The sequence below is a fragment of the Cupressus sempervirens genome, chromosome 6 (assembly GCF_028749045.1).
Source record: "Cupressus sempervirens isolate cs-2001-9-10 chromosome 6, ASM2874904v1, whole genome shotgun sequence".
Classification (NCBI taxonomy): domain Eukaryota; kingdom Viridiplantae; phylum Streptophyta; class Pinopsida; order Cupressales; family Cupressaceae; genus Cupressus; species Cupressus sempervirens.
Window position 1 is genome coordinate 7,030,357 of NC_143123.1, and position 15,975 is coordinate 7,046,331.

The following is a 15,975-nucleotide window of genomic DNA, read 5'->3' on the forward strand; positions in this document are numbered from 1 at the left end:
AATTGGATCGAAATATCTTTAAACATATTGTACATGTGTTATGGATCAAGAAATGGTGTTTTTTTATTGATTTCTTCCAAGAAACCTTATCTAAAAAGGGTAGAAACAAGTACCTCATTAGATCTTATGTTGAAAATAACAAAGAAATAAAATGGTGTCCAAACCTTGATTGTGAGTATGTTATAGAAGTCGTTAATTGTGAAAGCAAGTCAGGGTCTTGCAAAAAGAGGGTGAAATACACACTTTCTTATTAATCACTTGATTTTTATTAACCCTAGCAGTATCAAAATTTATGTCCTCTATAATTTTGTAAACATTATTCAAACTATTCTTCAATAACTTTGCCCATTTTTGTATTTTAATATGGGGGACGTCCTCCTTATGCAACACAAAGAAATAACTATTAAACCAATAAAGGAAAAATTGTATGGGACAAATTCTCATACTACTCCATGATAACAACAAAACTACTACTTTAGTGCATCAAACTTTCACTAACACACACATTATGGGATGTTTTTCAACTAACATTCATCAATATGTTGGCAAACCTTTGACAACCTTACGACAAAAAATCACTCAAGTTTTGATGAGTGTTTTACTTCCAGCTGAAAGTTTCGAAAAAAATAAAACATTGTCATCTAAGGTGTGTGGGAGGAAGTCGTCAGATTTCTAACAAAACCCCCCAAAAACCTCTGGCGATAATGCCTTTCCTTGGATGGATAGTTTCATAAACAATATAACAATATTGTTGGAGGTTTTTGGAGAAGATTTGTCGAAAGACTGATGATAACCCACCAAAACCCTATGCTGAGAATCTTCTTTTTTTGCCAAAACAAACCAACGAAAGTAGCGCATTCTCCTTGGAAGTTTTTGGAGGAGTTTCGTCAAAATTTTGACAATATAGTCAATGGAGACTTCAGGATCCAAGGGACCAAAATAATTGCTTGGAGTCTCACTAAAACCTTTTTAACAATTTTGTGACTCATCAACACTAGGGGTATGAAGGAATTCAATACAATCCCTTACACATTTAGACATAGAGGACACTCGTTGTTTGAAGTACCTATTATGCTAATGTGTTTTGATTAAGTAAAAACAAGTTTTGAAAGAACCTGAAACCTTGTACAAAGGGACAAGAAAGATATAACAATGCGGATCTTATAACAACTATGGAATACCACCCAACAAACTAGAGGGACACACCCAAGTTCTCCACAAGAGGGCAAACAACCCAAGAAACCACGAACCATCAAGATTTACATTTTGGTCCAGTCTTTTGAGAACGTAAAAACATATCAAATGAAGGTTTAGAGGATTTTTTTTTTTTTTTCCTTTAACTAATGTCCATCCATCCTCCACCTTCCCAACAGCCTTTTGTCAATCCCCACTAATCCCCAAAACCCTTGTAGCAGGAGAAGCACTAGCAATAGTGTTCTGGACAGAGTCAACAGCAAAAAAAAGGACATCATCAACATTTTGAACCAAATTCACCAAAGGGGCAGCAATCGAAGCAACATAATCAACAGTAGGAGAATGGTCAACAGCAACATTCTGAGTCAAACCTGTCATAGGGACAACATTTGAATCATCAAACACAACATAATCCTTAGCCAAAGAGAGATCAATATGAGAATAGCTATCCAACCCATCTACTTCCGTGGATACTTTTTAAACCATATAGTGATCATCTAAAACCCCCAACCACCAAGAAGGTGATTTCTTTGATCTGACCTTGTCAAAGGAGCATCACACAACGAGTTGGCTAGTCTTATGACATTTCCTGCATCTGAAAGGGAATACCCTCATAATCAACAAGTTGAATTCGAGAACCATTTTGAGAAGCCAACTTCAACTTTTTAGGAAGCCCCTTGGAGACATCCATCTCCACAAGGATGTGAGTATACGTCTTCCTATAGATATTGGAGGAAACTGAATCAACCCGCAAGAAATCCCCAAGGGCATCCCCCACAGCCTCTCAAGACTGAACCCAGTCAAAAGTGAAGGGGAAGATTCAATAGGCTTACCCAAAGAGGACTCTTATTAAAAGATTTAGTAATCAGATCAAAAGTCGGATACCAAGGTTTGGCCATCAGGGGGAACCTTTCTTCACAAGAGAAACCATGACATAGGATGAAATTTCTATCATCAACATTTACAAATTTCACAATTAAAAAACCCCTTGCCATAAGGTAAACCTGAACTAAATCCAAAATGATTGGTTCCCAATGTTTGGAAGTCTAAGCATGCAACCCTAAACCGAAAAATAGCAGCAATAGAAGAGTAATCCTCCACATATGTGGAAATATCTTCAACAATTTCTAAATCAAGACTAAGTACAATCGGGTTACTTACAAACACAGGCACAATCAAATGAATCCCCTTCTTCAGAACAGGAGCACCAATACCTGCCTCAAAAATGACCACATCCACATAAGGAATTGCAAATCTCCCCACAACAACCAGAGACGCATCAAGAGAATAGAGAGCATCCACAAAATGAGCAGATGGAGCAACGGGGGCAGAACCTGCAACAAGAAACCCGAGCCACAGCAGGAGGGCAGAAAACCTCCACAACTGCAACCAAAGGACGAAGGGAATCCCCAACATCAGCCAGAGGACCATGGGCGGGAGAGACTGCCTGTTGAACCCCAAAATGAGCAGTGTGGGCAGAAGCAAATTTAGAAGCTGGAGCAGAAACCTTCGCGTGAGCGAGAGCTTTTATTTCAAAAATCCCCTCTTCCAAAAGTATCATTTTTTCTATTATGCTAATGTATTATTAATGGTATGTTACTGACCTTGTTGTATATATATAACCAACACCTTTATTGTTAATGTATTGTTATTATCTATTGACATCTAAAACATGTGATTGTGTAAAGAAAAACACCCTTATTTTGCTATTGTTGCTTATTGAACAAATTATAAGTTAATGCTTACAAGGTGTCACCTTTCCAATTTGTGCATCATTTGTTAGTTCTAATATTTAGTTAGAAACATTACACCATATCATTAGTTTTACAATAAGTATTATGGGATGCATATCAATCTAAACTTTCACTTCATACAGATTAATTATACTTCAAAAAAATGCTTTTCTACTATTATTATTTGAACTAAATTTTATCAATGACACTCTTCTTTCATGTGGGTAGATTTTTTAAACGTGATCTTTTGGAATATTAGCAACTATTAATATAATAATCTTTTATACAATAAAAAAATGAACATTTTCACTATTAAAGCAATATTCACACAATTTAAGGACCGCTAATGGGCTCCCTCAAGTTCATTCTTCCCCTCTTCCTCCTAGCACACCCTGGGCACCACCAAACAAACGTTGAATTAAGATTAACTTCGATGGAGCTTCCAAAGGGAATCTTGGGCCTTCAGGGCTTGGTGTTGTCGCTAGAAATGATGCAGGTGACATTTTTGGCCGTAGGGGCTAAAGGGCTTAAGGATGGAACTAACAACTAGGTGGATTGTCTTGCGGTTGTCGAAGCGGGCAGCTAGGTGTGAAACTTGGTTCCGGCGAGCTACATCTAGACGGGGATCTGCAGATCGTGAACAATGGGATTGCCAAAGAAGCATGGATGTTTGGCATCTTGACACGCACATTAAGCAGATTTGAAACATTCTATCTGAGTTTGAGGAATTCAAAGTTACACATGTTCTTAGAGATTCTAACTCCCTCATTGATAAACTTTCAAATGTGGGAGTGGCGGGTTCCTTGGAAGATCAATTTGAATTATGCGAGGATTTCAGCCATATTCCCCATTGGCTCTGGGTTGGGAACATCTCTCAACACCTATGATTCATCTTTCTGGTGCCTAGATGTCATAAAACTTGGCATGACTTAAGCATTGGGTTTAATGGTTCCTTCTCCCAAGTTACAACCTAGACCTTTGACATCCATGCCCGAGTTGGCACCCCCCAATTGGTCTTGAAAATCAAGAGTCCTAGTCATACACTTTCTTGGATTTGCTCACATAGTCATGTTGTTGCAGATCCCCTGATCATAGAAGGGTTATATCACACCTCTCCATTACACATCTAGCGGCCCTAGCATACGATGATCTATTAATGATGGCAGGTAGACATGCGGGTTTATAGAGTGCGGTTGAAGTATAATGACTTGCATATGGGAGATCACACATGGCCTCTCATTGGCAGAAGGAAAGGAAAAAAGGAAAGGTGGTTTTATAGTCCACGACACTATGCCATAGTTTTTGGGTTTACATATGGTGACAGTGATATGGGACTACTTCGTACTCTTTTTCGAGAGGCGCTTGGCGCTACAAACGAGGCGTACATACCCTACCCCCCAGTAGGATTTGAACTTGTGACCTCTCTTTCAAGAGTACAAGTTCTCCACCACTAGGCCAACTCAGGTTGTACTTCAGACTTCAAACTTATGCTCCTCCGATGGTCCATCTGTTTGAGGAGGCTTCATATCCAAGTCGTGTACCAAAAATAGAGTGGGGTGTCATATTCGAACATATATAAGAACAAAAATACAATTTCGATATATTTGAAAAATAAAATAGATTATAAAACAAATACCACTAAGTGGTGAGTACTTGCTATCATACTATTGTAAATATTGAAATAAAATTATTTGTTATTAAATTTATAGAACAATTATAATAAAAAAAAATTAAAATCTATTAAATTATAATTATAATAAAAATTAACTCTACAGTAAATAATTATAATGAAAATTAACATTTTACTTAATAGCACATAATAATTTAAGTTTGATATTACTAAACTTATTATAATTCAATTAATAATATTTTTTAAAAATTAGATATTTTGTGTAATTCTATTATAATATGATAATGTAATATAACAAGCTCTTGAAGAATAATATGACAATAATTATAATTAACAAATTCAAAATAGCTGTTCAAATAAAACAAATTAAGTAATATATGTATTAAATAAACTTTGTATAGTTTATAAATTATTCTTGAAAAAATTCTTGGTCATTATTATACATTTTTTTAAAGGTTCAAAATAAGTTACTGTCAGTTCTAAATAGTTAATCAGTCACAACATCAAATACTGCTTCGCCCACCTGCTTCCACTGTAGAATACACCTCTCTCCATAACAAATATGGTCAAAACTGCAGCATCAACTAAATAAGATAATATGCTCCTCCATTGTCAAGAAAACAATCCTACATTGTATAGAGCATAGTGTTATCACAGGCACTATTTTCTAGCCAGGAGATAACATGATCAGAAACATTTTTCCCCGGGAATTTTTAACTCAAGCTGTCAATTTAGTGCTTGAAAGTTGACTTAATCTGCAACTTTCAGAAACAGGTAAGTATTCAAACGTGTTGCACCTTGTAACTCTTCAGAAGTGCAAAAGATCCCTATCACGTCAATAAAGCATCCAGTTGACCCCTTGATCTTAGTTTTAAGAACCAATTGAAGAAGCTCCATGTCTTCTCTCCTTTTTGAATCGAGCTTGTTCTGGATCAAAACCACCTTCTCTTGCTCCATAGACAGCCCAAGATGGAGTAGGCGCGGCATAGTCTTTACTACTAAAGGCTTCTCCAGATGCAACCTACATTAAAATTACACAATTGATATTGCTTTGCAAAGAAAATAACACAATAGAACAAATGTGAAAATAAATTGATTGCTCAGATACCAAACTCACCAAGTCATGGAACCTTTCATAATCAATCCATGTGAACCACTGATCCTGCACCTTAAATTTATTCGCATTCGCTAGAAGTACACAACATGAATGTGCATGCTCACAAGCAAGCTCATATTCCCCATTGCTTCTTTCAACTACTTCCTCTGCAAAAGCTTTAACATCCGAATGCCATGGAACATTTTCCATTGTCAATGTAGAAGTGGCAGATCTGTAAAAGATGTGGACAGACTCCATTAGGATATCAATTGAAAAAAGACATTATTGGAAAGTAGATCAATAAACTTTCACACTTGTCAATGGTTGATATTATAACATCTTACGTGCCACAGTATGTAACACCCTTGATTTCAATGAAGTCAGGTTTCCCAAGCTTAAATAACTCTGTGTATGCATCCAATTCTTCTGTATTCCAACCTTTTACCAGTGTCAAGCGATAAACAGTGCGTTGTTGTTTGTCACGAAGAGCCTTCAATGAATCCTGCAAAAATATCATTTCCATCATAAATGGCCCATTAATCAAGGAAATTTTTAAAACAACAGATAATAGTCTCTGTGCTTGCAATATGCCAAAAAACATGATTCTCCACATGTTATATATCAAGATTAATTCTTAGGGACGGTACAATTTCAAAAGATAAAGGTTGTTAAATTATTTGTCCACATAGCATAAACAGACTTGGACATGGCTACTCAATAAGGCAGAAAAATGAGTGACACATTAAAAAAAGGTGTATTAATGTTTGTGACAAGTTGAAAAAAAAAACATGATAGTTTAGGATATTATGAAAGGATGTTTACAAGGTAGGAAAACTGATGAACAACCATTGTGATCAGTTTTAACCACAAACTTGCCAGACACCAAGTATCATTTAAACTTCAATAAGACATGCATGATGGCTACCATCTTCTAATGTCTCCTTCAGAAATAGGATTTACTAGTAATAACAATAAAACTAAAATATAAATATATAGATAATTAAATAAAAGATAATACAATATAATATATATAATTACAAGTTGAGTTTAATTGAAGTTCAAGAGATATGCAATGAAAAGCTGTGACCCCCTCAACATGAAGTTTAAAAGGTAGGAGAATTTATTTGGAAGTGGATACGGAGGGAAAAAAATATAGAGCAGAGTTAAAAGAAGGATTAATGGAAGAAAAGAATAGGAAGAAAATAAGGTGACTCTTACAAAGTCCAGCAATGATGACAGGTTGACTTCTTCAAAGGGTTGTAATTATGCAAGGTAGTAACTCTCACAAAAGGGTAGAATTTAGAAATAATGAAGGGATGTGATTCTCTCAAAAGGCAGTACTTATGAGAACTTGTGATTCTCTCAATAGGAAGAAATGATGAAGGGTTGTAACTTTCAAAAGGTGGTAATTGTGAAAGGTTGTGACCATTGAAAACAAGCAGACATGATGGAAGGTGTGAATCTGCCTCACCTTGGAAGATATAAAGGGGAGAAGGGTTCATTTGAGGAAGACATCCAAGATATATCAATTTGGATGATACAATTATCACTCTCAAAGGGCAACAATGGAGGGTGGTGACTCGAGTCTTATGGGTGGTGACCCTTTCACCAATGAAGTATAAAAGAGATCATTCAAAATTCCAATCATTCAAGGGTCACTTATGAATCTTCACTTATTCATCCATCAATCGTCAATCCCTCAAGAAATCAAGCAAACAATCAGTCAGCAAGGTTAAACAAATAAGTATCAAATCCACATCAATCATCACTTTGTCTTGGGATCAAGAAAACAAGCAATTTAACAATCAAATCAGCACCATACAGTAATCAGTCATCAATCACCATATGAACAATCACTGAATCATCACTCATCAATCATCAAACCAACAATCATTTAATCAATATTCACTAACATACGAAAAGATCAATCAAGAACTCTGATTTAAGAAAATCAATCTAAAAGAGTATTCTCTTATAAGGGAATCAAATTCTGATATACAACAGCCCATTGCAGAAACTCTGATTTAAGACTGGTATGCATGAAAGGGTATTTATCATGCTTGATGTATGTGATAGTATGCAATTTGGGCGATATGGTTATGCATTTATTATGTTTGATGTTTATGGTAATTTGGATGATACAATATGCTGACATATATGATATGAGTTGGAGGAAATAAGATAGGGAGACGTGGTTTACCAGCTGCCCTGGACTAAGTATGCCACCCCACAAGGATGGAATTGGTCATAGTTGGACATCCTGCCTCTTGTGGGCTGGGGCGATTTGGTTACCCCAAGAGTGGTATTGGTCATAGTTGGACATTCCTGCTGCTTGTGAGATACCCCGAGGGGGGGACTAGTAATAGTTAAACAGTCTTGCCCCTTGTAGGATGTGGGCAAGTCCATAAAGTGAATGTGATGACCTAGGCTGGGCAGTTTACTGGCACCCTCTTGAGGTTCCTACCAGACAAAGTCGTGATTGGTCGTAAGATGGAAAAGTCCAATTTGGGAACATTACAAAGGACCATTAATGAGATTAGTTATATTTTATCTGTGTCACAGAATTCGGCAAACTTCATGCATGAAGTTCTAATTTTTCCAGATTTCAACATAATCTAAAAAAATTGTTTAAATTTGCCCTCTAATTCGTACAGAACCATTGACGGGCTTTTCATTTTAATCGTTGCATAGTTCAAACAAATAAAGCGCAGCTATGTCAGTCCACCGATAGACAAGGTTATAGTGCGGTGACCACCAATTGCAGATATCGTAGGCTCTTCATCACAAATGGTTGCGTCTTTTTCCAAGCGCGCTGCTCCATCTCTGTTCTGATAGAGTTAAATTACTATATTCTGTTCTATAAATCTAATATTTAAAAAATTATAAATCACTTTTATTTATATTTGTTTTCAAAATGTGATATTGTTTAATATTTTATAATTATTTCAAATCTATGTTGTAATGTTAAACTATCTTTAATAATTTATTGGATGTACTTATATTATTTAGAATACTATAAAAATTTATATAAAGCAAATTTTATGTCGAATTTTTTGATCTTGTCAATCTTCATCTGAACTTCATAGTCGTCGAACTCCAACTCAAATTCGGCCCTTTTGACTCAGTATTTTATGACGATTAATTCTCTTAACCCTAGTGAAAAGCATTTTCTTTATGGATTATGTTAGAATGTAACTTTAGTGTAAAAAATAGGGCATTCGAAAAGTAGACAATACACTCCTTATCATAGATAAAAACTTATTTTCTACAATTGTTTATTCCCACTTTCAAGAGCAATAGGATGTTATTGTTGCATCAAAACAACTACAGTGCCCTCACCAAAGCATCATGGTACAACATAAAAGGAAGTGAAAATTTTGGGATGTCAAGCACCAAAAACGAACACACTACCTTTTTTTTTAGTTCATTAAGAAGTTTGCTTGGCAACATCTAACCACTTAAATGCTCCTTAGTCAAATATATGTGGTGTACTATGAATTGATAGAATCCTTTCAGAAACCTTCTCTAGTTGCTGCATAACCCTCAAGTCCTCTTGATTGTGATGCATTCCTTGGGATCACAAATGACATGTCCAAATAATAAATCTCCCCAAATCCAAACTCACAATTTGACTCTTTGGCAAAGAATGTGTGCTGATTTAATATGTTCAAGACATCATCCAAATGCTTCTGCTCCTCCCAGGTTTACTATATATCAAAATATCATCAAAGAAAATTACGACAATCTTTCTTAACTGCTTGCTAAATACCTACTCTACGCACGGTTAATATGTTATTTAGGCCTTGATCAAACTAAAGGGGCATCACTAGAAACTTGAAGAGTCCAAATTGACACCTTACTGCAGTCTTCTGAATATCTTCATCCCTCATAATGATTTGATGGTCTCCTAAGCACAAATCAATCTTCAACAGGTATATAGTTCCATGCAGTTCCTCTAACAATGTGTTGATCTTAGGGATAGGATAAATATTCTTGATTGTTTTCTTATTAAATGCTTGCTAATCAACATGCATCCTCATGGTGCCATCCTTTTTCTTCACCAGTACTACAATAAAGGCAATGGGCTAGGACCCAACCTGATTTGTCCCATATACAATAACTCCTTTATTGCATTCTCTACTCTTCTTAGTGGGTCATTTGGTGATAGTGGGGAGTGCTTATCTTGGCTTTGCATGTCTCAAGCTCAATAATGCACTAGAACCCTCATTCATTTGCCAGTATTGGAGAAAGTCCTAAAAAACATAGACATGCTTGTCCAACACAACCTGCTGATAAATATCGTATGCATCATTTTGTTCAAGAAAGATTATTTGTGTGTGATCAAGCAACTAGCCACCAAAACTAGTTCTTTCATCCCTTTCGTAATAGTAACTTGGGGGGCACCATTTCAAATTCTAGAATCACTTCATTCGTTCGTTTTGAATTTTAATTCCAACAAGTGGTGCCTAAATCAGAATTCTCAAAAAACTTGTAGATACTATACTTTGAGAACCATGTATCTTCCAACCCAACCACAACAAATCCTCATATATCAAACGATCTCCAAAAGTCATTTCAAATGCTAAATTCTTTGTGCAAACAAAATGGTAAACCCATTAGCCATAGTCACATTGAATCCCTTAGAATTGTCAACAACTAAGTCTCTTGTTGCTAGACCCACATCAATAAAATAGTGGGTTGCTCCATTATCGATTGAGACAATGATCCTCTGACCTACAAGCACTTTGTGAACCCTCAATGGATTGCACCTTTAAGTTTCAAATAAAACTGCAAGCATTCCTTCACCTAGATCTTTCTCTTTCTTCATTTGCCTTCCAAGTCTCAACTTCTTATCTTTCCCCATCTAGCTTAACTTCAATATAGTGCAGCTAACCTTTGCCAAGTCACTTCTGTCGTCACTCCCATAGGTCTTTGCAATCAAAACAAAGCTGCTTCCTCTTTATTTCATTAATGTTATCACTTTTTTTGAATGCTGGTGGAATCTTTTGTGTGCTTGATTCTTCCTTTCCAAGCTTCTTTTGGTTTAAAGGTGGAGAATTAGCATAGATTTACTTTGATGTAAAAAACACTCCATAGAGACAGCCCTTTGGATTGAATCTTGAATTGGAAGGCTCCAATGCCTTGATAAATTCCTTCAATGGCTTTCCCAATCCTTCTATGAATACAACCATAATCATTATTTGGAGACATCAAGTACTTTGGTAGTTTATTGTATTCTATAGAAGTCACCTATGTAGTGTTCCACTAACCTATAATGTTTTAGTTGCCCCAATTCATAAAGTCAATTTCTACATCAACCCTATTAAATATTTCAATCAACTTTTGGTTAAAGCATTCAAATTAGTTATGAGACCATGCTCTTGAGTCACTCTACCATGGTACCACCATTCACGAAAGAAAGGAAGTCAAGCTTGCTGGCTTCTTGACATTGGATTTAGAGACAAATAGCTATTTATTTTTTGAATATAGGATTGAGTTGACCACTTTTGTGCCCCATCATAGGTGTAGGAACCCTTCCCAAACATTCCTTGTTGACCTGATTTTGAATTGGTTTTTTTCTATTAAAAGACCATTTTAGAATTTGATGTCGCCAAATGTAGAAAATGGCATATCATCTTAATTTCTTGCACTAGGGTTTTGTATTCAACATGCAAGGCTAAAAAGTGATCAATCAACTCAATTGTCTCCTCTCCTAGCTATCTTACCTTCTTTACAAGAATCTTGATTGGAAGGGATTGGGAAAAAACCAAGCACTAATGCATTTCTCCTTCCAATATGTGATTATGGAGTTTCGAGAGATTTTTAACATTGTAGTGACACTGCCATTGTGTATTTGAGTGCTTGGGCCAATTCTTGCTGGCCTACATCCAAATTGATCATTACTTAAACATGGCCCAAGCCTTTTCTCCCTTTATCAAAACACACCTCCCTCCTTTTGCCGTCCTATATCCCCCAAACCCTGTATATCCTTGGTCTACAAGATCACGGGATGAAGCCTTTGATACCACTATAATATTCCAATTAGGGACATGGAATACTTCTATTGATCAAACTCCACAAAGCACTAATGAATGAGTCTTAATTCAAATGAGATCTACTATAATAAGCAATATACTTAACAAAATATGCAGAAATGAATTAGAAACCCTCGCAAATCACAATCTCTTTACTAAAACAGAAATTCCACTTACAGCTAAACTTGTTAACTTAACTTTCATGAACATGGCAACAATATTATCAGCAGAAAATCTGACGAATATAAAATAGAATGGTGATATAGGTGCTTGTTGCCCAATTTTCAGTTCATCCCTTTTGCTCAAGATTGCAGTCAAGACAATGTATCAATGTCTTGAGTCTGAATCTAGGTTACTTCTAGGAAGATGTTCTTCTCATCTACCCATCAAGAAAACCAGGCAGGAAATCATGTAAGCATGCGATTATCCAAGTGACTAGGTGATTAGGGTTTGGGTGAAGTCAAGCTTTCCCTGATGAGAAGAGGTCTGTAATTTCTGTTGATCCATTGTTCTAATTCTAAAACATGTTGGAGATGAAGATTCATATTGATCTACAGTTTAATGGCGAATGATCCGGTCAAAGGTGGCAAGAGCAAAGGCAGAAATTGAATAATGGCACCAGATGCATCTGAATCTCCACGTCATAGGTTGAAAAGTCAATTGCTCTTAGATATAGATTCATCACATCTTCCAGGGTCGCTGGCAATTAAAGTTAAACATGCGTTAAGGTAGCAAAGCAGCGAAAGTTGAAGGTTGCATTGTCGCATGCGGTTAAAACTGATCTTAGTGTTGCAACAGAGCGAAAGTAGTGATCGCAACATCGCAAGCTAAAAGGCATTCAAGACATTTTAAGTTGTGACCTAGCAAGAATGGTAACAGTTAAACATTAAAACGGTCATCACAGCGTCGTAGATGTTAAGGCTAACTTTCATTTGGCTTGCAAAGCTGCGAAGGATGATCTCGAAAGTTAAGTGAAAGGTGATCGCAACATTGCATGCAGTATTGCAATTAAGGGATTGTAAGTGGTGAAACTGTGAAAAGTAACCCAAGACATTCAAATTTTGAACTGTCGCACCATCGCAAGTGGTTAATGGTAACCTGAGGTTAATGTTGCGACAGGGTGAAAGCATGCATTCGAGGCTTCGTAAGGATAAGTGAAGAGTAAGAGTTTTAAGTTGCAAGCGTGTGAAAAGGTAATAGTTCAACTCAAAATGGTCTTTGCAGCGTCCCAAGGTGTTAAACTCTTAAAGAAGGTTGCGAAGGTGCGAGAGACAACAACAGTTAAGATAAATAGTTTTCGCAAGGTCGTAGGCTAGAAAGCATTCAAGACATTCCAAGCTGCGAAAAGGCGAAAATCATTTGATAGTTAAATAAATAAGTTTTCATACTGTCGCACTGTTAAGCCATGAGTGAAGATGTTAGTTTGCAAAATGAAATAATAGTTAGTGAATTGCATCATTGCATCGGGTAAAGGTATCGTATGAATGACAGTTGCAAAGAAGTGACAAGGGGAAAAAAAAGAGGATTACTAAGGTTTTAAACATGATCATTGATTGAAGATCAACGGTCAGAATTCAAACTTGTTGTGATCGTTGAGATACAAATTACATGGATTTGGTGCTAACAACAGAATATGAAGGAAATGAAGATTTTCACAGGGTTTCTGAAGTCGCAAGAAGATAAACGATAGCCAGGTGTTCTCAAAGGTGCCATGAGATCAGGATCATCGTTGGGAAAGATGCCACGCATCCATACTATGTTGCAGAGTAAACATTTTCATGTTTTATTCATATTTTCTTTCTATTGTATGGTTGTTGCACTGCCAAAACTGAGGAATGATAGAAGACTATAAATGTAATTTTTGATGATAATGAAAAGGTTGACAAACTTGATAGTGAATTGGCTTTGTAATTCCACTTACCTAATTTACTTTTCATGTTTTGTTGCCCATTCAATTGAGAGTAGTTTTGTATTGAGAGTTGAAGGACGATTACATGTGTTTTTGTGATCACCCCATGGATTCCATTTCACCGTGGTAATTAAAGTATAGGTAATTCCATTTACCTTTTTCACATATAGTTCTGCTTCTCCTCTTGTTTGTTCCATGGCATGCTAAAAAGTAGTTTCATTGGGAATTGAAGAATAAATGTGGATGAATCTATTAGCAACTTGTTGGATTGCATTTCACCTAAGTCTAATAGTTAAAGCAATTACATTTGCCCTCATGTGCATCTCTTCTTCCTTTCCTCTTTTGTATTTAGATGATTAATCTACATTTAGAATAGGAGTAAGGGTCAGAAAATTTCAACACAATCTACTATGGTCATTCCATTGGGTGTGATAGGTTGTCCTAATCCATTTCGCCTTAATTGTTTGCGTCTACAAGCAATTTGGTTAGCCTTTAATGCTTTCAGGTTAAGAGCTTATCCTGTCATAACTTTTGATCTAAGAAAGACATATTCATTGTACATCATTGCAAGTCCTAAGGGAGTTGTACCTTGTAATTCAGAGGGCAGTGCTATAACACATACACTAACCCATTTGTCGGCGACATTCTTTTGTTTCTCCAAAACTATGGGTATTAAAAAGAGTCAGGTTATGAACCCTAACAGGCGAACAAACTATTAACCAACAGTGCCTTAAACTGAAGCAACTAGACATTGTAGGCTTTACTCAAACAATGATTCAAATTAGCTCAATTACAATCCCTATTTATATTGCCTATAGCTAGCCAGAGGTTTTCATCCACTGACCATGGAAATCAAGTTCTTCCCATCCTCCAAACAGCGGTGACAAACAAACGGGGTCCAACGTATTTGAGCAAGATTAATGGATGAAGAAGCATGTCTTGTCTTTGTTAATTTGACTTTAATGAACATGGCAACAATATTATCAGAAAATCTGACAAATATAAAATAAAATGGTGATATAGGTGCCTTAAACTGAAACAACTAGACATTGCAGGCTTTGCTCAAACAACAATTCAAATTAGCTCATTACAATCCTTGTTTAAATTGCCCACAACTGGCCAAAGGATTTCATCCACTGACCATCTATGGAACTTATAGTTAATCTTGTCAACTTGACTTTCATGAACATGGCAACAATATTATCATCAAAGAATCTGACGAATATAAAATAAAATGGTGATATAGGTGCCTTAAACTGAAACAACTAGACATTGTAGACTTTTCTTAAACAACAATTCAAATTAGCTCAATTACAATCCTTGTTTAGTATTACGATAATAGATAGTAGTCTATTATTAGTTAATGGTAATCTATTGTAAATATCTAGTTTGCTTTTGTTTGCTTTCACTTTTTTAGCTTTCTCTATTAGAATAGAATGCTTCTATTCTTTACGATCGTTTCCTAAGGAAATATCATTTTATTCTTTTGTATAAATTGACCTTTCGGTCTTTGTTAATAACAAGCAAATCTTTCCCAATTACTTTGTAATATTTAGATTGCCCACAACTGGCCAGAGGTTTTCATCCACTGACCATCTATGGAAATCAAGTTCTTCCCATCCTCCGATCTCCAATGAAAAATGAACGGTATTCAATTTATTTGAGAAAAATTAATGGGGTGAAGAAGCATGTCTTGTCTTGAATCCATCTTCATTAAATATGCAATCTTCAAATCATTTTCCTTTCTATTTAAAATAAACCTGCACACAATCCTTGGTCGAGACCATTACTAAAATGGTCAAATTATAACATAAAAACTAGAGTCCCTTGATCAAGATGCCCAATGTACACACCTACTCTTACCTAAGTTACTTTCTCTAAAAACACACAGAAAATGAAAAATGGGCTTACAAGTCAATCCAAAATCTAATGGCAAATGGGGACATGACAAATTGTTTAAGGGTTCATAAAACAAGTCTTAAATCCTATAAATCTCCATATTTCGTGCCTTTTTCAATTTGCTGATTGTGGGTGTCAAATCTGAGCTAAGTCAAAAATTAACTTGTGAAGTCCCCAGTGGGAGTCTGAGACTTGTAACATTGGTTCTTTCTAACTTACTCTATAAGTGTACTCTAAAAAAATTTGGTAAGCATAGAGTGATAGCAGTAGAGAAAGATTTTAATTTTAGAGTGAAAGCAAGTATTTATTCCTCAACTATTCAACCAGTGGGTGCAGATCAACAAGGTATTAGTACTTGGAGTTTTAATGGGACAAAAGGTAAAATTGGAACCCAAACATTTTTCTTGAACTTTTTGTCCATTTCATTAAGGAAAACAATGAATGATGCATTATTGAGCTCAGGTTGACTAGTAACAGCC

The 15,975-nt window shown here is 35.9% G+C and overlaps 1 protein-coding gene across 1 annotated transcript in view; it reads right to left on the reverse strand.

Annotated features, from left to right (window-relative positions):
* Positions 1–4,914: 4,914 nt before the first annotated feature.
* LOC149550728 (flavodoxin family protein / radical SAM domain-containing protein) overlaps positions 4,915–15,975 on the reverse strand; it is a 59,781-nt gene continuing 48,720 nt past the window's right edge. Inside the window, exons 7-9 of the mRNA XM_089786290.1 lie at positions 5,998–6,155; positions 5,675–5,885; positions 4,915–5,578 (exon numbers count right to left, since the gene is read on the reverse strand). Of these exons, the coding sequence (XP_089642416.1) occupies positions 5,429–5,578; positions 5,675–5,885; positions 5,998–6,155 (519 nt within the window). The 3' untranslated portion in view covers positions 4,915–5,428. The remainder of the gene's footprint in view (positions 5,579–5,674; positions 5,886–5,997; positions 6,156–15,975) is intronic.